The following is a 26,195-nucleotide window of genomic DNA, read 5'->3' on the forward strand; positions in this document are numbered from 1 at the left end:
AGAATAACAGAGAGAAAAAGGAAGAAAGAGAGATTTCCTGCACACTTCCGCTCAAACATACAGATGGCGAGCCCAATCGATGCCATCGACCGGGCTCTTCGCCGCTCCTTCTCCCCATCCATTCAGCCGGAGCGCAGGCGGCTTTACACTCTCAAAGGCCCCGGCTGATTACTGCTTTGATGTGGGGAGGACTAATGCTAGCACAGGCTAACGCTAAAGGTATGCGGTCTCTCTCGCCTCGCCTGTCCTCCTCTCCCCCCCTCTCTCTCCTTCTCCTCGTTGTCTGAAATCAAAAGGTTGGCTGCACAAACAAAGACAGTAAAAGTTCAGGCTCTGGGGGTGGATGGTTGTTATTGACCGCTCCTCCATTCTCTCTCCCTCTCTCACTCTGTTTCTCCTCCTCTTTGTTTATTTCTGTGGCTGTCTCTCACAATGTCAGGGTTAAGTGGCATGGTGCAGCGCCAGCCTCCATTGATGGAGTGTTATTATGTGGTTCCCGTGTCTATTTGACCTGAGGCAGATTGCACTTATTTCCCCTGGTTCTGCGTACATCTGTCTCTGACATATAACGCCTTCTATTGTGCGTGTGTGTGTGTGTATCTGTATGTAATATAATGACTAGAATTAGGTCATTAGCTTGGGCACCTGAACTCTCACCGCAGCCAAACACTGGCTTTCAGCAATATTTGCCCAATTCATCCAGATGCTGCAGACTTGTCTGACACTAATGTGTATTTCCCAGCAGAACATTATGACGTGAGGTAAATAGCTTTTGGAAAGAACTAAGACAAATCTAAATCAGTGCTACAACTGTAATATCTGTCTAAATTGTTAAAGATGAAGCCCCCATTTGGGGACTCCAGGCTGGCCTCTCAGACACCTTGTGATTATGTTTGCCTTCATCCACGGCTTACAGACTGACTTACAGTCAAGTGGGACGTCCATTATTTCAGCTGTAATCAAAATACAATCTGATAAACTGCATGAGGACTGTCAGGTTTACTGTACCTTGAGTACAAAATTGTCCTCAGCCTGTAACTTCAAGTCCAGAATAGACTCCTTCACGTGCTTCTCAAAGTCCAGGTTTCGCTTCCTGGGGACGTCCAGGGCAGGAAAAAGGTCTCCTACCAGCCCCATAAACACGGGCATGTCGTCGGTCACAATCTTTGGGATGTTGAAGTCTCTCAGAGCTCGCATTAGCACCTGGTCCTCAGCTCGCCCGGGGTCTCCTCTCTTTAGAGAACCAGCCACCACCAGCACTGACTTTATGGCTCGAAGGCCCCAGTCATAGTGGTCCTGTAATAAAGGCCAGAGATGGATCAGATGACAGAGGAGTGTATACGGTGTTTTCACAGGTCATTTCATCTGCGGATATCTTCACAAACTAACTGGCTGGGCATCTTAATTATCCAGTTCAAACTTGTAAACAAATACATTCATATTTCCACTTGGAAACACATCTGAAGCTGTCATCAATATTGAATTTATACGTTTTCATATAATGTATAACTTACATATAACTTGCATTAAAGTATCAGTATAGTATTACAGGAACTGTAATATTATAATGAATAATATAAAAGGGAGGACTAAGGTTGAGTATGCATTATACATACCCATATTCAAATATTTAACAAAAAAGAAAAATATCATTTCAGGCTCTGTCTAATATCTCTATAATCTCCACGGTGGGACTTATGGGACAATAGAACTTGCCTGGTAGGGTGGAGCGATTTTACAGCAAGCTTAATGTCCTTTAACTTAACTTCTTACATCAATATTATATTTCTAAAACACTCTTTCTGTAACTAATGATGTTTCTTGCTATGAGTAGCAGTAGGGAATACATTTTCACTTCAGGATGGATCACCAACCCTCAGGGCCCCAGACCGCTAGGGGCTCCTTAAACTCCACCCACGTGCCAGTATGTACTTTGACTAACTGCAAATATGTTCAGGAGTTGGCGTCACTTAATTAAAGTAAGAGCTGATCACAACCAATGAATTCATTTTAACAGATTGGGAATCCACTTGACCCCTTGTTGTCAATGGCAGTCGGCTGAAATGATCTAGTTTGTGGATCTGTTTGGTGGCCACCTGGACAACACTAAGGATGAAGCTGGTGACTGAACATCTAAATTTGGCTTCTTTGGACACACAGTGCTGCACCTTCAGTGTATACACCCTTTGTTTTATTCTTTCTCTCCACTGTGTTTGTGTGTGACTGGTTGTTTTGGTCATACTGGTCGTATTCTACATGATTCTGTTATTTCCTTTGACTGATTCAGCAAAAAGCACCAATTGACTTTGGAGAAACTAGAACCAGAGATTTTTTTGTCATTGCTTGCTTGAACAGTTGCTCATCAGATCTGTTGCTGCTTCGTGTTTTGTTGTCAGCTAAGCTTCACCCAAGTGGCTATCAATTGGTTATCAATGATTCGATTGACGATAGCTGTTAATCAGCACAAGTGACTGTGCTCCTGAAATTAAAGCGATCCCTTCTCTATCTACCAATCCTGACAAAGCGCCGTAAAATGTGACAAAAGCCCATATCTCCAATCTCCTTATGCCAGCTGCTGCTGCTTGATTCAAGCTTATGTGTGTGACTCCATCAGGAATGTAAGACACGTGTGACCCGAGCCAAGCTGTTGCTGCAGATAAACTTATCACTTTATGATCACCGCATTGTCTGGTAAAATGAACCAAAATGCAGGCCAATGACAGCAGCTGTGCCGTGAGATTGCTTATATTTTAAAATCGTCTATAGACAATCGCTCATAATGACAATACCGTAGGATGATGTGAAAACACAGACAATTGCCAAACAATAGTGTCAGCTCTAGAATACTGGTTGGTATCTGGATGTCTGGGGAAATAATGAAGCTGCCATGTACAGCATGGATGGATGAACTCGGCAAAAAGCACTGAGGCAAAAATGAGGTATGAGCCCCTAAGTGAGACCACTTCCACCACCACTCCCGCCTCTTTGTATCCTGTCAGTTCTACGTAAACAAATTAGTGTAGCAATATGCACCATGTGAACATAATATAAACTTAAATAATGAATAAACCGATTTTCTACAGGACAAAACCTTAACATTAATGAATGATCCACCGAATTTAGGAGAAACAGGGTTCTCCATGCGTCTTCCAGCACAAAGAGCCGCATCAATAAGTCTCTAAATCTCTGCTCCTCAGAGGCACACTGGATCCACACTGTAATCACAGCGAAGCCCTTTGGCAGAAATGAAGAACTGAATTTGTAATGTTTCCTTTAAGTTGTCACACTTGTCAGACACCTACACTTTTGTACTTTTATCCTGAGAACTTTAGGACAGGTTAGTGTTGTTTTTTTCTGTATTGTCTCTCTTGTTTTTCAAATTCTAAGCAGAATCACAGAATCAGTTGCTTTTGCTCCTTCTGTCAACACCTGTCCTCTGTATCACAACAGCGACCAAGAGGTGAACCACAAAAACGCTGTCCCTGAAAACAAACTGTCAGCGTAAATAAGCTGACATAAAAAAATAAAAAAATAATAAAAAAAATTGTTACTGAAAATCACACTACAATTACAGATTATCAAACTGAATATGAAAATAGGATTGCACGCTCAGGGTCAAAAAATGAATAAATATGAATACTTCATCTTTTTTGCTTTATTGCCTGTATTTTGTTTTTCTGAGGAACTTTTTTCAATACCTTTTTTTCGCAAAAACACATCTTTTGTCAAGTATTTCAATGCCAGCTTCCTTTTTTTCAGTTCAGACTTATTTTCAATGTCAACTTTGATCTTCAATGTCAAACTTTAAAGTCAAAGATTTATTGCGCACCATTTTATAGCCATGAAACCAGAGCTGACAGAGGCTGATCTCAGCTCCCTGCACTCTTTGATAACATGGAATATATTTTGCTGTAGTTTCCTGGCGTGCGCTGGTGTTTTCTTGTAATATCAAATCCATCATTATGAACCAGTTGCCTAAGCTGTGAATGGTGTTCTCTGAATGTGCACTTTCCATTGATTTGCAGTTTCAGCCATTGTGAATAAAGCTTAGAAAAGCAGTCTGCTCATTAACATTTCATTTCATTACTATTAAGATGCTAATGTTGGAAAACTTGCAATGAAACTCTGGCAAACAACTCTAAGAAAGCTCAAAAAGTACAATTAAGGTGATATTAAAAAATGTCTGAAGAACAAGAGCTTCATAAAGCAGCCATTAAACGAGCGTAGTGTGCTATGACACTGAAATGGGCCTGTGGTCATGGGAAATTCATCCAGAACTGAGGGCTCATAAAATCACTTACCTGAGCTGAGGAGCTCCACTGTAGCTATTAGTCAGCACAGTGAGTAATTTTATGGCTTTTTTAAATAATTTAAATTATGCCATGATGTGTAAAATAGGACCAAAGTAAAAGGTATTAGAGAAAATTTGAGATGGAATAACAACCAAACTCCCTTCAGCTTCCTTTTCATACATACTTCACTGAGATGTTAAAGTTACAAAGATGGCTCTTGTGTGTTGCCTCTGAGTCGTTCCTTTATCAAAAGCCTCAATTATGAAAAGAACATTGTGTCAGTTGCTCAGCTCTGAAGTGGAAATATTTGTAGCGCGTCAGATGTGTGCCACTGAACGCAGCAGGCAGTACCTGCTTGGACAGCAGCTCTTTGCACAGTGTGTAGAGAGTGATGAACTTCCTAGCGAGGACCCGGGCGTTAATGAAGCCTTCAGCCACCAGCATGATTTCACAGATCAGCTCGAAGTCTGGCACCACCATGGCGCAAGGTCTGCAGGTAAACACAAAAAAGGCACTTAGGTTTAGTTCATGATCATATTAATGGATAAGGATTTTTTTAATTATCATTATTTTAATTGCAATGCATCACTAAACTAAACATGCATAGTCACTGTTTTGGTCATTTTGCATCATTCTGAGAGCATCCACCCACACACGCACACACGCACACACACACACACACACACACACACACACACACACACACACACACACAGCAAAAGGTAAGGTACTGTAAGCTTTAATATACATCACTATCCATCACAATTAAATACCAGTATCATCACAACAAAGCAAGTCACACAGCTCTTCTTCAGTGTGTTATTTGTATTCCAGCTGTCTTTCCTTCAGGCAGCTCCACCTTTTCAGAGAGTACCTGCTCTCTCTCTCTCTCTGCAGTCCCATGGTACATGTTTCAGGTGAATTTAAAACTAGTACCGTGGCACTGTTTGCACACCAACTGGCGCTTGAACCTCATTTGTCACTTTGGAAGAAACACCAAATGAACAATTTAAATGTAATCACTGCTTTGTCTTCACCTTCCGCTATCTGTGTGTTATCATTTTCAAAATCTCCTTCACTACAGGAAAGAACAACAACCTCTGAGCAGCAAAGCACACACTGAAAATAGCAAGTTTTCAAGGAGATCTGGATCATGCAATAAGGCAGTCCTGCTCCTTTGAATTTAACATTTTAATGGCAGTGCTAACTTCCCTGCATGCAAAAATTCCACATAAACTATTCTATTATCACTATTTTGCAGGAGTACTGTTGCTGCACGCTGGTTTAGACCACCTACGATGACTGTGGTTTGTTTACAGAAATACTAATAATCCAGAGTGGCATTTTCCCGGTGGAATGATAATGAGATGTCCATTCACTGTGGAGACTGGTCTGGCAATGCACAACTATATAAATGTATGTATTGACTTTATAAAAGAAATTTCATGAAGTGACACTTGTTGAATGAGAAGAAGAGCTGTGTTTGGGTCACTCAGGATTACAGAGGACTATTCAAGGTTACGGGGTTGGTTCATCTAAATTCAAAAAAAGTATCCATGACAGATAGTGCCATAGATGCAAATGGATGTTCATTTTCACCACTGAAAAAAGCATAGCAAAGTCACAAACAAAAAGTCAGAACAATGGTTTTCAATGGATCTAGCTTACAGTGAATAAAGTGCCCCTTCATGTTGTACTTCTTTTTGTAAAATGGGTTAATAGACTCTTCAGGAGATTAAAATAACATTGAACTACATTTGATGTGGGCAGCACAGCGGTGCAATAAATAGGAGTGTTGCCGTACAAAAGAAGATTCTGGGTTTGAACCTGCTGGTCGGCGGAGGACTTTCTGTGTGGACTTTGCATGTTCTCCCTGTGCCTGTATGAGTTTTTAGCAGGTGCTCCAGTTTCCTCTCACAATCCAAAGTCGTACATGGTTGGTTCAATTGTGACTCTAAGCAGGTGGTAGGTGTGAGAGTGTGTGGTCGTCTGTCTGTATCAGTCCTGTGACAGACTGGAGACTTGTCCAGGCTGCCTCTCAACCAGCGTCAGCTCAGATAGGCTCCAACCATCTGCATCCCTCAACAGGATGAGGTGGGTCCACCTCATGGACAGATGGATTTGACATTTTGAATGGGGACAGATTGTGATTCCCCTCTTTTATTTGTTGAAGGTTTAAATTTCTATACTCATTCATCCATTTCTAAATCTGCTTATTCTGTCGAGGATCACGGGGTGCTGTAACCTGTCCAAAGCACTATTAAGTTCTTGTTGCATGACTAATTGGTAGATTAAATGTTGACTAATGGACTAAAGAAGAAAATTAAGCACACTTCAGTTTGCACACGTAGAGGGTTTGTCCACTAAGGTGTCTTTTTCAACAGAGGGTAGCATACTTTTTCACTCATTTATGACGGGAACCCCACTTATTGGTAAAACCGCTGGCAGTATGATGAGGTGTTGGCGACTATTCTGTGCTAAGGGCTGCACGTGTGGCATTATTTCTATGGACAAAAAGAGTTAAAAAGTGTTCAGCTTTGCATAAAACGGTGTCACTTTTTACTTAACCATTCAGTCACAGAAAAGGATGGGAGGGACTATGGTGACCAAACTTTGTATTTGTGTCAAGTGACTCCTACAGCTCTTAATTTTCTCAGATGAAGTGATATGTCACAAAAGCAAATCATGCATTCTGGTTCTTTGGATTTATTAAAGTCTTCTGGAAATATGAATAAATCTGCAGGCAACTTGAATTATCAGTGTCAGTGATGTAGAAAGCTGTCATAATCCATTCTCTTAGTGTCATGGCCTCTTAACTTCTCGTGAGTAATTATGATTGACTACAGCTGCTGAATTCTCTGAGTCCATTTAAATAGGGCCTATTTGATGCACTCATCAGATACAGTCAGAAAATCTAAGGACCTCAGCAAAGACCTGAAAAAGCAAATCATTAACTTAAACAAGTCAAGAAAGTGTCTTGGAGCCATTTCAAAGCAGCTACAGATCCTAAAATAATCTGTGCAATCAATTGTTTGTAAGTATAAAGTGTATGGTACAGTTGTGTTACTGCCATGATCAGGAAGAAAACACCATCACCTGCTGCTGAGAGACAATCAGTCAGGATGGTCAAGGGTCAACCAAGAATTACCAAAAAGCAGGTCTGCAATGAATAAGAAGCTGCTGGAACAGAGCTGTCAGTGTCCAGTGTTGTGTTTTACATTGCCATGAGCTAAGAGTCTGCCATGCAAGAAGGAAGCTCTTCCTCCAAAAACAGCACCCCAAGGTTTTTCATGAATGTATTAATGATCTCCTGGAAAGATGCCAAAATCTGCTGGGTCAAAAATATACATACAGCAACACTAATATTTGGTTAAATGAAGCTTTTTCAGCTAGTGGTGTTCTCTGGCCTACCTGAACAGAGCCTTGAGGTTCTCAGGGAGCTCAGTCCTGCCAGCGTAGCCTGGATTCATGGTGATGAAAATGCCCACAGACGGACAGAGACTCACTTCCTCTCCCATGAAGTTGAACCTCGACTTCTTATCACGGATAGCGTCTTGGATACTCTTGACCTGCAAGTGAACATAATACAGAACTGAATGAGTTCTCGCTTTGAGCACTGGACCTCGAAAAGTAAGAACCTTGTTTGTTAAATGAAAAGAAAGACTGAATGATGTTTTTATGGCCAATTACATTCACTGCTTTTGTTTTCTTTAAACACAGGGCTCTCCCTAGGAGTCCACAGCCAAGGTTGTAGCAGTGATGTGTGGTCAGCGGAGAAAGTCATCATGGAAAGAAAAAAAATATGTAATGATTATCATTTAATAATAATTTAAATGGTTATATTTATCTAGTGATTTGTACTATGAAGTAATTTTTCATTTAGCCTTACCAAGTTTGATAGTTTTTTATTCAAAATCACTGAATTTTCACTATTTCCCATTCAAATGCTTGGAAGAGAAGCCAGTGAGGCGGCAGCGAGCTGAGCCTCACCTCTGATTGTGCAATCCCTCGCTAACTGCGCTGCCTGCTATGCAGTGACAGCGTGCTGCTGTCTGTACGTCGCCAATAAAATGGTTCAAACACATTTAATATGTGAACTGAATTTACATAGTTTAGCTGATGTATATAATGTACAGTGTTTTTTTTGTTGTCACCAACTGTATGTAACGTGTTTCGTGTGCTGAGCGAACATGAACAGCTGAGAAGAAGTTCCAGGTGAGTGCCCCCTGACGCAGAGTGAGTGACAGCAAGCTAGATACAATCTACAATTAGCACGTCAAGTGCAGCGAAAGACGATAAGGAGACTTTTACAAAAAAGTAATGGATAAGATCGCAATAATGTTTTTTGTTTTTTTTTTTGCAGATAGGAAACATAACCTGTAAACTGCTGCCCATCAAATGGCAAATAAGCTCCTCTGTAGAGTGCATATATCTGTAAATCTGATTCTGTTGAAGTCAGTGCCTCACCAGTCATGAACCTCACCTCGTGTCACTGGGTTGTACATAGGAGAACCAGCTTACAATGACAATGTTAAAGGCCGATGTTGCACCAAACTTGGGTGTGTTATGTGAGTAGCAGCTAAGCATTTTTTTTAGCACTAGCCTCAAGCTGAGGTGAGAAGCTGTAACTGTAATACTCCTCAAAACTGGAAACCGACTGAGTTCTCCCTGAAACGATCACTAAAGTTATTACAATTTATCTGAGGGGAAACATGACTGTTGCTACAAATTCAATCTATAAGACCATTTTTAGCCACATTTTTAATTAACTAGCAGGTTTCTTCTACCTGGAAGTGAAACATTTACAGTAAGTTATAACTTTGGCTTAACTGTATTTAACAGGAGAAGTGAAGAGTAGACCTGCTGGTAGCACCAGGGAAAGCCAAGGGGTGATCAAAGTCATTGGGATTCATCCTCTGGGGGACACTGATAGCGGTAGAATGGTTGGAAAAAGTTTTGGAGGAACTTTGGTTGTACATTAGCACCTCTTTAATATTAAACAATGCCAAGCCCATTTCAAAAAGTTGCCAATTAACACTCCCAGAACATGCTTTAAAAGTGCAACTCTCACTCATTAGCATATTATTAATATCACTAAGCGAATACCAAAGTCAATTTGTAACAGCCTGTCAAACTGTTATGCAGCATGCACCTTGTTGATGTTGTTTTCTTTTTTTATAAAGGGACATAATTTCATCAATAACATGAGCGTGCTATCAGCTAGTGTTTACTGGATGGATGAACTACCAAGGCTTCGCTTGTCTACATTATGATTGAATGAGATATCAGAAATGAACTTTCTGCGCGTGGGTGTGTGTGTGTGTGTGTGTTTGTGTGTCTTGGCCTAAAACTCTGAATCCCAGCCTGTAAGAGGCTTTATGAATTTAACATGCGAGTGGTAAAAGAGCGTAGCGAGTCGACAGCTGGAAAGAGGAGGAACATCTCTTCATGGATGAGTACTCGGCTACAGATCACTCAGTCATACTAACACAACAGGGAGAAGAAGGAGGAAAACGCAAAAACAAACAGGGCAGCTGCAGCACAAGAAAGCAGAAGAAAGGTTTTCATGAGAACATCACTGGAGCTTGTTTTTTTATGTGAAATGACAGAGGATCACCACCGCTATCCTACAGGGATACCAAGGGAAGTAAAACACCAAAAACACATTTAAAAATAAAAAAAGAAGGAAAGAAACCACTGCAAGAGGTGTGATCCAGTGGGGTCCAGCTCTGCTGTTTGTTTGTCTTTTTGAATGTACAGTGTGGCGCCCGTAGCAGCAGCAGCAGCGATGTATTCACCATCTACATCTGTGTTGGTTGAAACAGAGGCCGAACCTCACCGATTTATCTCCATGTTGTTATGTCTGGCGGCCTTCTGTTTATCTCTGCTTTATTTAACGTAGATCTGGGCCCGCCACCTGTCTTAGTGGGCCCCGATCGGCAGCCGAGTATGTCGCCATACGATCGTGGCTGCTCCCACTTTAAGAGGATGGATTAGGTGTGCGCGCCGTGGTGAGGGATGGCCCGGCGTCGGCTCCACCGAGGCGGGCTGAGCGCTGGAGCAGGCTGCCAGCTGTCACAGCGGGAGTTTGACGCTTCTCTGTTCTCAAGGTCTACTTCTTCATGTATAAGCCACCGTGATTTATTATTCATCACGCCACGTAACACCTATTCATTCTTCTGGCACTTTAAAATTCTCTAAGTACTGTAGACTTCCACAGATTACGGAGGAAGACTGCTTGACTTTCATTTTTTTTGCGAAAGAAAGATAGAGAGAAGGGCAGAGGAGTGGCTGTTACGTCTAGCAGTGAATAATAAACCTTTGAGGGGGCTCTATCTCCATTATCATCATGATCATAATCAGCGTTCTTATCAAGTGTATACATATTGCTTTGACAGTATTGCGCATGCATGGAGATAGTTTGAGGGGCAACAGCAGGCAGGATTTGAATACACCAGAGGGACTTATGAAACCACAGCGAGAGGATCTGTTTGATCCAGGATAACAGAATGCAAGATAGCAGAAAAGCTAGCATCAGCTGAAACACACAAAATATGGCTGATTTCTCAAAAGAGTCCCGTTATCAAAGCGCTAGCTACTGTAGGTCACCCAGAGTATACAACATCCGGTGTGTGGGGAATGTGAAGTCTTATTTTTTTATTTAGTTTATGTGTCATTACGCATGAAGTTGAGACAGAGGAGCAGAATAAAAATAAAGACAGCGTCAGAATGATCTGTTCAGCTCATCCAGAGAGCTCCATGACATAAAACATGGAGTATCTCAGGTTCTAGAGGGGTAATAATTTAACAGAGTGGAACAAGACTGGACAGTACATCAAGTGACATACACCATAATAATAAACACAAGCTCACATCAAGCTAATATTAGTTGATCAAACCATGGAATTAACTAATAGCCGGGTTTATTTATGGTTTCGTAAAGACTAAAAATCCTGTCCATCTGTGACAATAATCAACAGCTTTACCAATAATAAAATAAAAATACATTGTTAGCTATCATGTAGCTGTGTAACACATGATTTAACTGCAGCTGCTAAACTGTGTGTGTCAGCTCACCTGTCTGAGGGGAACAAAAGGACAGATCATATGAATCGTGCTGCTGTCTGATGCTGCAGTTATTTAATAAACTCAGAGGAAAAACAAACAGCCGGAAGCAGCAAACTAAACTGAACCTCCTGTTAACAATAGACCAGATCCAGATTTGATTCATTAGTGGTGAATCTCAATAATCTCTGTCTTTATCACAGTAAAGCTTTTTTTTAAAGAACATGTCAATTTGCACAAGATGTAAAGTTGTTTCAGAATCATTTGGAGTTTTGGTACTTTAAAAAAAAAATAGTGCTTTTTCCATAGCCAGGCTGTGGCTACATACACAATATTTTTTAGTTTATGAAATGCATAATTTCTGCCGTTTATGGCTAGGGTTCACACTATTCCAGAGTTTGAGGTTCCCCTATTATCCACCCCAATTTTAGTTTGAAAACTCCAGGGCTGTGTTGCAGTCTCGCAGGGCAGAAACTGAGATTTTTGCAAATGATGACACCCATATTCTCCGCATTTGTTCTTGGATTCGTCACGCTCCTATCACATGATCATTTGCTAAGTTTGCAGTATTTCCTACATGTAAGCAACCCAGCCCCTGCTTCCTGTTTACATCAGGTCCTGTATGCCCACTGAACAGGGACGGTCATGTGAAGTGCCTTTTACTGCATGTTAGTCTGCACTGAAAATATTTCTAAAATGGTTCCATAATGCTTGTCTGGACAGAGATCCTATTCCTTTTAAAACTGCTGTAAATTACATCATATGAATATGGTTATAGCCTATACTACACTAAATCTGAATTTCGAATTCTCTAGTCAGGAGGACTGAGACCAACAGGCTCATCAATATTAACAGACGACTGCTGACAGACAAATGTCATTTCTATTCAAGGCAGGTTCCTTTCATTGTTGTCACAGCTTTTTTATTTAAGAATTTACCGTTTTTTTACACAAGTGGAGACTGCTCATGTTTCATGTTACACTTTCCGTAGGATAAATGTTCATTATTAAATCCATGGTTTTGAGTTTGCCATAACTACAAATAAAATCCAAAGGTGTGAATCATCGGTTCTATTTCTGCTCGTGTATTCAGCCACAACACACAACTCTGGCTTCCTTTGTAGCACCAGAAGGCAATCCTACTGGCCATCACTAAAGATCATTACATTTTTATTTCAGTAAAATGTGTACTGGTATCTAGCTACAGGGATATTTGCAACCAAACTGCTGGTATTGTTTGACATAATGTTATCATGGCCCACTTCAAAGTCAAACTAGACTCACCGCCACACAGCCTTATATCTCCCCCAACCATTCAAGTTGTGGTTTACATCAGTGTCTGATGAGACTTGACCTCTGACCTTTAAGATGTTGCCACTTCATGATTTTATCATATTAGACATTTGTGTTTAAATTTGTGTGAATTTGTGAGTGACAGCAAAAATGTGTTTTAAATTGTCACTGTGACTTTTCACCACCAAGTCTGACCAGTTCATCCCTGAGTCCAAGTGGATGTTTGTGTCAAATTTGATGTTTCTTTGTTCAATTTATACCATCAAAATGAATCAAATTAAACGTTTGAATAGAAACTATCATTACTATCAATTTCATGTTCATTTATATTCATTTTACGAATGGATAATTGTCTCTTAATTACATTTTTAATGGTTCACGTTTGGGTTCTTGTCTCAAAATTGGATTTTTGAACAAAAAATAAAGACTGACATTATTCTAGTTTATGATTTCTGTGTTTGTAGTTGGATGGTACCACTAGCACCTGGGGGAGTCTACAGTCAACTACAGACACAGTTGCATTATCACATGTAGCACATCTGACCATGCAGTAATTTACTATCTGGTCTGATCAGAGAGGGTTTGGAGCCGCATGTCAACATTACTCACAGACTGGAGTCAATATGTTGTTACAGTTGTTATCTGGCAACCTTAAAATCCCTTCATTAGGTTGGTTTCCCTCCACAACTGACTCAGAGAGTGTGTTTCTGTGCATGTACTGATCAACAATCCCTCATATGTAACTAGCCTACAGGCTAACAAATGGATGGATGGATGGATGGATGGACGGACGGACGGACGGACGGATGGATGGATAAATAAATGGCTATAAATGGAAAAATAAGCCATTTAAAGTAAAGACAACATTAATAAAATAGTATTATAGACACTATATTGCCATAAGCATTGTATTTAAAAAATAGTTAGTGTAGGACATACACGACTGCATGGTCTGAAGCACTATATTTTATAATGTGGTTGGTTTGCAACTGGCTGTAGACTCTCCTAGGTGATAATAGTACAGTCCAACCACAACCACTAAACACAGAAATGGAAAATTAGAATACTGACTATGTTTGGAGGGGTTTTTGTTTGTTTTTTAAATTCAAAAATGTTATTCTGAAGTAGGAACCCAAACATGACCAGTTAGAAATTAAACTAAAAGGCGATTATCCATTTAACTGAAGAAAACAAATGATGAAAGTATCAAACCCATTTTTCATTTTGATCCTTTTGATGTTGTGAATTAACTAAAAAACTATTAACCATTACAGAGACCACTTCAATCTGGAAACTCTGGAAGGAAAACCTTGCTATTTCAGAGATGATTAATTCAAAAGAAAATTAGCCCTAATTACAAGTGCAATTTGCAAATTAAAACACAGAACAAACAAGCAATTTACTCAAATTATCGAAACCCATTCTCTGAGAGTTTGGAGTTCGTCCACTGAGAGTTATTAGTGCTGCAAGATGGCAGCAACATGACCAGCGCATGGGAGGAGGGTTTTCCATCCTCAGCTCCCAAATCAGATCAGAGAAGGCTCCAATTATGAAGAAGCTCCGAGGTGCAAAGGTGGCAGCCTTGGTGGATTAGTCTTATAGTTGAAGCAATTTATGCTTCCAACAGTGATGAAGAGGCTATTTACTTCCGCGGTGCTGATTTCAAGTGCTTATTTTCTCCACAACTTGATTTAGATAGAGCACTTCACACATAAGATGGAAACACACAAAATTAGCTCCAACCACGGTGCCAACACAAACACACTGCCCTCACTATGATGTCTTGACTTGGGATTTTGGGAGTACCCGAGGTGGAGGAACTGTGCTTGTTCTTACCTGTACAGCCACTACAGACAGCACCTCCACTGAGATCCTGTTAAACTCGTCGAAACAGCCCCATGCCCCCGTCTGAGCCAGGCCTTTGTAGATGTTCCCACAGGACTTTTGGACAGACAGACAGACAGACAGAGAGACAGATATTCAGATGGACACGTCGGGACAAGAAGTGGAGTGTGTCAGGCTCGCTGGCGGAGACCTGGTCTGACTGACTGATGCTGAGGCAGACGGAGACACATCGGCAATTAGACGGAAGACGTATTGAAAAACATTGAGCTTTATCAGAGCTACCACAGAGAGTCAGTGAATAATCACGTACATAAACAAGGCCTCCCACTAATAGAACCAGGCACTGATGGCAAAAAAAACTAAAATGTCTACCAACCACATTTTAGCTTCCTCTAACATCAACTTGAGGGCAGGTGAACAGCCCTCCAGAGAGAAGCTGGACCAGGATGAAGCAGGCAGCTGACTTTTCTCTCCAATTACAGGGCCAAGGAAACCTTCTCTGACGCAAACCGGAGCTGACTGGAGGATTGATTTAACTTGTGTATGTGTGTATGTGTGTGTGTGTGTGTGTGTGTGTGTGTGTGTGCGCGCATAACTGAATATGAGTAACAGTGTGGAGCTCTGAAGCCAGATTCTAGTTCATGTGTTCCTCCTGGAGTATATTAGCACTTTTCTCCACACACATCTTACTGAGGAGTGTATAGCCAGGGGTGCCATACGCCTCTATACTGTAATGATGCTCCTGTCTGGGGGAAGCAGGAACACGTCAGATCACAGCATTATGCTTATGTCTCCCTTGACCACTCTATATGCAGAAGGCATGAGACGGAATACACATGCATTATAGAGCGAGGTGGAGCCGAACACAGAGAGCGCATTTTGACAAGGTTTGGTAAAGAAGAAACAATCACAGTTTAATTAATCAGCTCTTCGTTCAAGGGGAAAGCAAACAAGATGAAAAGAGCGGAGATGAAAAGAGAAGGGCGTAAAGGTGGGTTGACAACTTTAATGACAAATGCATACCATATCGCTGACAAAGGCAAAGATGAAAAGGAACATGCATAATATGGGCAGCCGTGAATGCACATTAGCTACATGCACGGGCTTGAATGCAGATAGGTGGGCACACGCATGCGTTCCTACCTTGTAGTCCATCTGCTCGGAGCAGTTAAACACGTACACCATGATGCCGAGGGCTCGACCCAAGTCTTTGGTTGTCTCGGTCTTCCCTGTGCCGGCAGGCCCCGCTGGAGCGCCGCTCATGGTCAGATGGAGGGACTGGGTCAGGGTGATGTAGCATCTTAATATAGAAACATACAGACATATGCATCACTGCTGAGGACTCTGACAGTGATAGACACCTGGTCACAAATAGCTTTTTAACTGATTCAACTTAGAACAGGCTACTTCATTCCATTCATTCACAGTGAGGAGCGTAGCTTTACTCACAGGCCCATTTGTAGCTATTTGACAATTATATTTTATGCATTTCACCCATTATCATCCTTGGGTGCAGTTCCGAGCACAGGCCTTTTTCTATGCAGTACACATTTTCTAAGGAGACTAAAATGTATTATGTCAATAACTGGAGACTTTTTATTACTATCAGTAAAGCAATATTAAAGAAATGTACAGTTTAAATGAATTTAAATAAACAAAAAATGTAAATTACCTTTAATATATAATGATTCCAGTTTAAATTTTGTAATGCATTCATGATTTAACCAACCCAAAATCCACCAGTGTGCAAGTTGAAAGGCAAAATAAATGAAGGAAAGCAGAACAAACTTCAACAACAGAATATATTCAGCGTGGTAGAACATCGTTCCCGAGCTCATGTGTAGAGTTGTGAGCAAAACAGCAAGTTTGCAGAGGAAAGAAATTATCTCTAGCATGAAGAGCCTCCCTTTTTAATTTTTTAAAAATATATTACATATTAGATTTTACAATCCTGGTAACATCCATGGGAACGCATCAAGATGTCGTACATGAATTCTTTGTAAAATGAACAACCAAAGAAATTCAGCTTTTTCTGATTGATTGCATTAGAATTTTGTCATACTGCAGAGAAGACTTTCTGAGTAGAGCTATCGCTACTTCTAATTATGATTGTGGTGTTTCCATAGAAGCGCAAGCTTTATATTGCTGTGCAAAATGAGCCTACAGTGAGAAAAAATGTGACAGGAGCAAAGAAGGTGCAGAAACTACCCGGGGTTCAAGTCTTTGGGAAAGCTGCTTATTTGTTTTCCAGTTTGTGTCAATTAGCTTAGTTCAGAGACTAAAGACTGAAACCAGGAGGAAAATTATGTCCTGAACCTGTACTATTATTATTGTTTTTATTCCTTATTTTCTTTGTTTTGTTTATATACAATAGGAAAATGAAGGTTTGTGGTTGAGAGGGCGTTACAACAGTTTAACCATTTGCTTATTATTGAGTTCACCAAGTCGGCTTATCTATTGTCGATTAATCAATCTGTGGTTTGGTCTATAAAATATCACAAAAAAATTGAAAAATCTCATCAGTGTCTCCGAAAGTCCGAGATGGCTTCCTCAAATGTCCCAAAGATATTCAAAGTATGGTCATAGAAAGCAAAAAATTTAATGTGAATTTTTGAATTTTGAAAGTGATTGTAAAATTGATTGCTTGTCAAACTGTTGAATAATCATCGCAGCTCTATAGTTGACTGCGACAGTAATACTAATCATTAATTAGTAAGCAAAGTCCTGTATTCTTGAAGTGTAGACAGAGCCAGGCTAGCTACTTCTCCCTGCTTTTAATTTTTATGCTCACTAGGCTAACCAGGTCCTAGCTCTGCACCTAACACACATAACACAACGTGCACATTTCAGACTCCTCATGTGAGGAGTGTTTGTCAGTCTTTGAATAAATGCCTGCTGGGAAAAAAAGGGGATCTGAGATTTGCCAAAACTCGCAGAGAAAATACCTGCAGGAGCCCAGGATTTGGCACAGGTACACTTGTGTGTCTGTGCACTGAAGAGTATCATCTGAAATGAAATAAAGACAGCCTATCCAGGAGAGAACAACTACCGGTTTATACACTAATTGTGAATGAAGTGGAGTGCATGGTTTAACAAGTGGCTTCATCAGACACCCAGGCCTTCAGTGCCAATTCAGAGTGTAAAGTGGCATTCAACAGAGGACACATCAAGCGTCGATGATCACCATAACATTACACCTGAGCAGTCAGGAACAACGCTCTGTGCCTCAAACCACTGGAACAACAGCAATGAAACAGCTGAATACAAGGCACTGCCTCCCCTGCCACTGCAGCATTAATAACCTCCCTTTGAACTATCCACATTCACTTTTAATGCATGCACAGTAGAAAGAAAAAAAAAAAGATTTAATTTCTGCTGCAACTCCCCACAGCAGTTAACCGCGCAAATGACAAATGGAGAGTTGACACATTCTTATAACCAGCACTGACAGTTTCTTGATGTCGGCTCAGCAGTCATCGTACATAACGTCATTATATGATAATATAATCCGCTGCTGTGCTTTGATTATCACACAGGCTGATTAGTGACGCCAGTGATTGCTTCTCCTGCACAACCTGTCAGGGCAGACAGGTTAGCAAACAGTCTGCCCGTCTAGTGTCAACAAGAAGCAGCAGCATCCTGAACATGAACCCGTGGAGACACTCAGGACTTTATTGGTCAGCGCAATAAACACAATGGTTCGCCTCGAATATCAATACAGCAATGATTTTAATGAGCTGCTGGTTAGTAGATGATGTATGGAAGAGGGAAATATTGGAAAGCATAACGAGAGACAGAAGCTCGGAGAAGACAAATGATTCCATCTGTATACAGTGTATCATCCGGATCCCATTGCCAACAGGCTTTATGACTCTCTATTGAAATATGGCCAAAAATCTCAGTCGTCGAGGAGGCTGGATGAGGATGTCCTGCACAGAAGTGAAACTAAACTGGGCTGTGACAAGGTGACTTGTTTTATTATAGTGTCTTTAAAAGAAACGGCTATATATCAGTCTACCTGTCTGCCTCATTCTCTCTCTCTCAGCCTCTGTGTGTGTGTGTGTGACCCAGCTAAAATATTCCTGACATTTTGCATAATGGTGCAGCTTCGGAGAACCTGCAGTAAGTATCGAGTGAATGCTAACATTGTGCCGATAACACTCCCGCTGTTATAGATTAGCGTGAGTTCCTTTCTCCTAATTATCCTGCTGCAGAACGTGAACACACCACACTGACAATCCCCGGCTTGTGATAAACAGGCACATACAGGCCTGTGCTCTTTTTAAACACATTTGCATGTATGGATTCACATTCCTTTAGATGACATTTGTGTTTTTAATTTCAAATAATCATCAGCCGGAAAAGCACAAGTGCAAAAAATAATTACTGAATGCTAAATTCTATTTAGTTGCTCATGCTGTGGTTTGTCATGGAATGAAAAGCACTGGTGTAAAAAATATTAATCATGGCTACTGTCCGCTAAGTGACCCAGGAAGCCATATCTGAGAGTGAGCATGTACTACCTGAGCCCAGAGCTGGCTCACATGACTAGAAAGCAGTCATCGCTAACATTATCAACAATTGTTTCCGAAGCCAAAAAAGTATGGTTATGTCAGACTTCACCACTGACCATAAATAAAGCATGATGTAGTCATGAGGCCACATTCAACAGCTTCAGCAGGTTTAAATATTGTAAACAGGAGCCTCCAGGAGCAGCAGGGTGCATCACATCACAACAGTTGTCACATCTTTACACTGGCGTACTGTTTGCCTACAAATAAAGGCTAAAAATTCAACTTATAAAACGGTTTTTTAAAGCACTTAATAGTTTAAGGCTAAAATACAGTGCTGATCTCCTGCTCCACTATAAAACATCCACACCTTCACATATAGCACTTAACGAATGTATTAGACCACCATCCAATGTTAGGTTTATGTCACAGCTGCCATAAATTAACAGCACTGGGAATTTCCAAAATCATTTCTTATGTTTCTGTAATGGTCAATACACCAGTATGTAGAAGCTCTTTAACCAAAATGGTATTTTTAATGTTAAAATATAATTATTATTGTTATCCATGAACTTTGAAATGCAGTTTCACAAAAAAAACTGACATAATAGTAAAGCACACTATTATCTCTTGATGAAGATGTTAAATTATAGCTATTTACTTGCATTCCATAACAGAAAAATTAGTTTTAGTGGTTGAATGTTATGCTCAATTACTTTCTGACTTCTCAGAGAAGCCCAGTGAGGCAGCTCAAACTTGACTATAAAAAAGTGAATTCAGTTTGAAATTCCTCTTTTTAGGTCTACTTATGCACATCGGAAATCACTTCTGACCAGGTGCAATGATCACATACTGACTCCCAGTTACCAGGTGAAACTAATTCTGACCTCCGGATGTGACTGAAGAATGGGACGTCCTGCCCACTGACACCATCAACAAGCTGGTGGACAGTATGCCACCATGTCTTAAAGCACTGATCCATATCAGGGGTGGCCAAACTCAACACTAGAGACTGAGGGACATTTGAAAGAGCAATATTGGACATTCTAATGCATGAAATCCCCTCAAATATGTGTTCCCTATTAAAGGAACAATGGGTGAAAAAATGAAAAAAAAACCTTAAACCCAATGGTCAAATCCCCCAAATTAAGTTAAAGCCGAAAAAAAAAGTTGAAAAAAGTAAACGGGGGTTAAATTTTTACTGTGATATGTACTGTTTGTATATTGTCAAATCAATAAAGCTTTGAGAAGATATACACTTCATCTATTAAGAATAAATCGCATTGTCACAATCATTCCATGAGAAGAGGTAAAAACAATATTTCAACTTTATGGGCACCAGTGTATATACACAGTGCTTAACAAAGGAGACAGGTGCGCTAATAAATTTGTTAAGCACTGTATCTGGAACAAATTTCCAAAAAACTTGAGCTCTCTTCCAATTCTGCCTGAAGTCTTAAACATTTTATGCTTTGTCCTGATAAATCCATCTAAAGTCATGATTATACTCCCTTGCAGACACGAGCATGGACAGCTGCAGGCACCATCTACACAGTGTATTTGCTATTATGCTACTTGCCTCGACTCCTCTGTAATACTGGCAGAATGCAGAATTGTTGTAATTATACTACTTTTCTAATCTACTTGGAGGTTGTCTCTATGTATTCTGTGCATACACACGACTGCCAGGTTTGAACACTACGGCCCTTGTAGCGTAGTCACGTTGTGGACTCAAATTTTGGGCGGCACATGGATGTCCAGGGAGGACTCTTAGCGTGATGCCAAAATTCACGTCAGCCTTTGGACCCTTTCATACTCGCACACAAGGAAAACATAACACTGGCCTTATTTTACTTTCTAGTCTGCTTGGAGGATCTGTTCCATACAGGCGCAGTAGATCGACGTCTATGCTGTCACTTAACGGACACAAGTTTGGACTGCTCACCAACGTCTTTGGACTTGAAGAGATGATCACATTTAGGACATGCAAACATATGCAGCCCTTTGCGTACACACAGACATGGAAATCACAACACATGTCCTAATCCTATTTTGTGACTTTGTATACTGTCTTTAACACTGCCTTGAGTTTCTTTTATGTTTTGACTTAACATATTTTATGTCGTATGCAAATCAGATTCAACTGTCTTGTTGATGAGAGGTGTCATATATATAAACTTCCCATGTCTGTGCTGTTCCTGCACTGACAAGTCAAACTATGTGCTTTATAAAGGGTCCAGTGTCACACTGTCCTGGTGCACTGGGACACAGAGCCATTACTGCTGTCATTGATAACATCTGTGCTTTACCTTCCCCGACAAGTCAAAATACCTGCTGTGGAAAAAGCCTTTTAAAGGAGGGTCAGTTCACCCAAAGTGCTCCGAAATTTTGAGCCCAGACACTCATTCTTGACCTTTGGATCAGCGTAAATAAGCACTTACTTTACCTCCAAGATGTTGAACTTTTGGTCTGCCAGCTTTTTGTAGATCTTTCAACTTCATTGAACTGCATTTATCTCTGAGTGAACGTTTTACCACATGGCCAGTAAGTATAGAACCGTCGTTGGCATTCATTTAGTCTCTTGTTCCCAGCAGGTCTTTGATGTTATACAAAACCTATTGTTATCATATATAATACGTATTAACCTTGAGTTGACACTATGTAATGTTTTGCTGTCATGACTACAACATTTTCTGTTTAGCCACACAGTTATCTAAATTTTTACCGTCGGCTCAACACAATGGAGTAAATGGAATACAATTCATGGGGCGCCAAGTGTCTCAACATTATTATTCATCTATCATTTCTGCAGTCACATCTCTGTCTATCAGGATAATCTCAGAACAATCCACAGACAAGAGTTTTCACAGGGTCCATTTCCTTGGCAGTAAGCCCTAAATTCCAGTTTAAACTGTTTAAAGGTGTATTGATGATCCCAAATTACCAAAAGTACATGTTACCGGAAGCACTTAGAGCGACTTAGATTTAGATTTCAACAACTGCATTAAGATCTGCTGCTATCATCTTTAAAAAAAAAGCACACATTAAAAGATTTACTTTACTATATATGATGTTCATTAAATAAATTCTGATCTTTTTTGTGTGAAATAGAAGGTAAAGCAGCGTATGGGATTGACAGGTCGCTAGAGTAGCACCAAGCGTGATCTGTTGGAGTTCTCAGTCAAATCCACTTCTTGTTTGTTACATCCGCTTCCAAAAGAACAGGATGCCGAGGGCCAAAATCCAAACTTAAGGCTTCAGTACACAACAGTATCCCCAAACTAGTGGGTGATGTCACAGTGGCCACGTCCATGTTTGACATGTCCACTGTCAGTCGAGCTGCCCACATGAAAATGGGCATTTAAAATCAGTCAAAGATTCCTAATTTGACTCACTTGACAACATGTGCTGCCTGAAAGCTGAGGTGCAGTGACACAGTTGGCAAAGGCTTTCCCTTTTTAGAAACATGGCCTCGAGGGTCACCAGTGTGTGAGGAAGGTCCTGTGCTAATGTGTGAAGTAAGTGTGTGAAGCGAAGTGCATGCCGTGATGAAGTTACTGTAATCAGCCATAAAGTGTCTGGATGGGCCTCAGTTTCACTACAACAGCTATCCAGATGCTGTGCAGCAGGTTTGCTGTTTTAAAAGAAATTAAATAAATGCTTGATTCATGCATCATTAGCGCAGTGTATTTCTGCCTCCCTCTCACTGCAGAGTTGGTTCGAATAGTAAAAAGTAGTCACCAACTACGACCCATGCTAGAGCGCAGAGAATAAAACTAGACGTCTACTACGACAAATCCAACATGCTCAACATGATATGTCAGCAAACAAACATGGAAATAACATTCAACATGTGTACATTTATGTATGTAACTGTAAATTCACTGCTGCAAACTTGTACTTGTGAGTGTTTAAAGCAGTCAGCTACACCTTGAATGCTGCCTTATGTGATGCTGCAGGTGGTACTTGGTCCAAGTTGTGTACTAGTTGTGTACACAAACAGCAAGTGACAATTCCTGCATATGATCCTGACTCAAAAAGTTAGCAGCTGTTGTTACCCTTGAGATATTTGTGAATACAGCTTCAGATCTGCTGCAGTGTTCCGAACTGTCCGGTGTTGTGACCTCTCAGCGGACCTGGACAGAAGTGCTATCGTCCCCAGGTTCAATAATAAACACAGAGAGGCAGTGTTCACGCTCTGTATCACAAATCTGGACCAAACATAGAGACATCTGGTTCTTAAATGTTTTCTGTTTGCCACTGCATTTTGATGTATGTATGTAAATTTATGTATGTGTTCAGTTTAGGAGAATTTATACCTTGCACTTTGCTGTAACGGTCTTGTATTATTATTATTCTGTTCAATCACATTCATATGTATTTTATATTGCATTGTGTTTCTTTTACATCTTGTCTCAAAGCCTTTTTATCTCTTATGTAAGCATGCTGAATTGCCATGTTGTTGAAAGGTATTGTTCATCTAAACTTGTCTCCACACAGGTAAGGCTAAAGCTTTAGCACTTTAGGTGAACTAACTGTTAAAATCCTTTTGTATATACACATATGCTAAGTGTTCAGCTAAAAACATGGATTTTATGCTCAGCCACTTCGATGTGTGGTGATATCAAGTGGTGACTTATTAGCAGGAAGTGCTCCTCTCACAGCAAACTCTGTTGTGAAGAAAGTTGTGTAACGATATCATGCAGAAAACACGCTTTCAGCTGTTTTAGCTGTTTTCTCAAGTCGTGGATTAAAGGATTTGACACCTAGCCCCCTGGTCTATGGTCCATTGTTGCAATGAAAGCCAGTGGCAAGCTGTGTGAGTCGCAGTCAGGGCATGCACCATATGGTGAAGTCTTGCTACACGGCCGCTGATCCGGCCATCAAAGCCCATTGTTTCTGCTTTGTTCAAGCTTCAAAGGGAATACTGGTCAGCCTGGAAAACCACACAGTCAAACGCTGCAGTTTGCCAAAGGACTTGGGCAGGCAGGTATTCATCTCTGTGTAGTTTAACTTTATCAGGAATCCTACAGAAACATGTGCATTTGAAACAAGCGAGCTGCTGGCAAAGTGCCCACGCTGAGTTGTTCTAAAAGGTTTTGCTTGCAGTGGGTGTGCATAATGATTCAAATGGAGAGTCTTAGAAGGCGTCAGATGGTTATTATCAGATGAGAAGCCTGAATCTTCTATTCAGTTACAAGAAGAAGAAGAAGAAAAAAAAAGACTAATTTTCATCAACTCAAATGGATTTTATAAAATTGTGCTCGAGCTCCATGTAAACGGGCTTATTTGATAAATCTATAAAGAGCTGCACAGTGAGTATTCTTGCTTTTCTCATTTTATCTTTCACAGAAGTGAATGGGTTGGTGGTGTTCTTACCAACTGACTGTTTATTAAACCCCTCCTCCTGTTGAACACCAGCTAGTACCTTTAACTAGACACAACAATACAGTAAATCTTTTCTTTTCTCCACATGTTGTGTGCACGACACTGTAAATGGAATGATACTAGAGCTGAGCGGTCGAACACATAACAGTGTGTATATCTGCTCTAATGAAAGCTGCTATCATTAATGTCTGCCTAACTAGCTTTCTGTAGTAACTTAACCCTGCACTACTTCCAAGACCAAGGAGCATTTTATTAGCTAACTAAATTTTGTGGTTTTACATGCTGCCATAAAGCGCCCTGATCACAAGCTATAAATCCCCCGTGCAGTATTCTCCGTCTGTGTGGAGGCCGATCACAGATGCTACCAACGTTTACTGCTCTGTCCTGCTCTGCTTTGGATTTGAAGTAGTTTACTCTCCAGGACCCCAGCCAACCTTTTCGTCCAGGACAGATCCCACTGAGTCCACATTCAAGTCTTATCTGATGTCAAAGGTGAAACATTCATTTTCACACTATAAACAACACAGCACAAAGCCTAAATGAGTTGTTAAAGGGCTAACAATAACAGTAAGGGTGTCACTTTTTCTCATTTTTCCCGCTAATACTCATTCTAATCTGAGGACTAGTTAGTGTTTACTGCTACTGTAATACTGTTTTGATGAAGTCCTCTATATGGATGAGCTGGTGAGATGCTATATAGTTTCACTTTCAGTCTTTTAGCACAATGTTAAGAATGTAGCCGTTAAGTGTTTAACAAAGCAGTCTAGTAATTTGTTAGAATATATAATATTGCATTATTAAGCTAGTCAGGGTAATTTGTTTTATAAATAGTACTGTAGGATCTTAGCCTGGAGGATTTCTGGCACACTGCATTAGACATACTATCTGCCGGACACACTAAACACTTCTCTGGCGTACTATATAGTGTGTTTGTATGAGTGTTGGAGTGCAGCCTAAGCTTGAAAGCCATTCTTCAGAAAACATACAGTCACTGGATGAAAACCATGTTTGTACTTTCAGTAAAATTGACAGTTGCTGGCTAGAAAAGAGAAACCTGCCTTGCTCTGAAAACAAGGACCTACATGCAAGGTTTCAATCCAAAAGTAGCACAAATTTTAACAGACTCCTTTGTCTCTTTAGTTCAGCAGAAGCTTCGGCAGCCACAGAAATCACACGCTTCATGTACTTCATTTATTTGCAAAGCCCATTTCCATTGCACTGTCACACTTTGCTTTTATCAATATGCCAACTTTTCCACCTGAGCCAACCTTTGTTGTGTTTCCTCTCAGGGGTTTTTATTCAGATTGAAAATTTGCATCAAAACATGTGAATGTGAATGCGCCAAAGGCTGCAAAATCACTGAGAATGTGGATGGTGAATCTACCCCCGTTACCATTGTTTGCTGCATATGTGATATGTGATGGTGGAAAGCTCAGTGTAGTAACAATAAGGTTTTGTTTCCTTTAAATTAAAATAACTTTCATTCCGCTCTGTTGACAAGCTGTAATGGATTTTGTTACCTCTCAGTCTAAAGACAGTTTCCAACAATGACACCTCCATACCTGTCTGTAAGAGGAGTGATGACTAATCGTGGTGTGTTGCCCAGGTATTCGTAGGAGTAGAGAAATTGGGCATCGCAGATGTTGGCAAAACAATGCTTCTCCTTTTCATCCCATCGGTGCCTCAGCTGGGAGAGCCACACAAAGGCCTGAGAATTCTCCACCTTAAAAAAATAAGAAAAGAGTTAAACAGAGAGTGCCAAGGCTTGAGATAAAGCCCCAAATAATCTATGCTTTTCCACC

General features: G+C 40.5%; 1 protein-coding gene across 1 annotated transcript in view; it reads right to left on the reverse strand.

Moving 5' to 3' along the window:
* dnah9 (dynein, axonemal, heavy chain 9) overlaps positions 1-26,195 on the reverse strand; it is a 190,233-nt gene that overhangs the window by 116,737 nt on the left and 47,301 nt on the right. Inside the window, exons 32-37 of the mRNA XM_008278388.1 lie at positions 25,956-26,116; positions 15,638-15,794; positions 14,486-14,590; positions 7,704-7,861; positions 4,644-4,782; positions 1,009-1,296 (exon numbers count right to left, since the gene is read on the reverse strand). Coding sequence (XP_008276610.1) covers positions 1,009-1,296; positions 4,644-4,782; positions 7,704-7,861; positions 14,486-14,590; positions 15,638-15,794; positions 25,956-26,116 — 1,008 coding nt within the window. The remainder of the gene's footprint in view (positions 1-1,008; positions 1,297-4,643; positions 4,783-7,703; positions 7,862-14,485; positions 14,591-15,637; positions 15,795-25,955; positions 26,117-26,195) is intronic.

The sequence above is a fragment of the Stegastes partitus genome, unplaced genomic scaffold (genome assembly GCF_000690725.1).
Source record: "Stegastes partitus isolate 25-593 unplaced genomic scaffold, Stegastes_partitus-1.0.2 Scaffold122, whole genome shotgun sequence".
Lineage (NCBI taxonomy): Eukaryota > Metazoa > Chordata > Actinopteri > Pomacentridae > Stegastes > Stegastes partitus.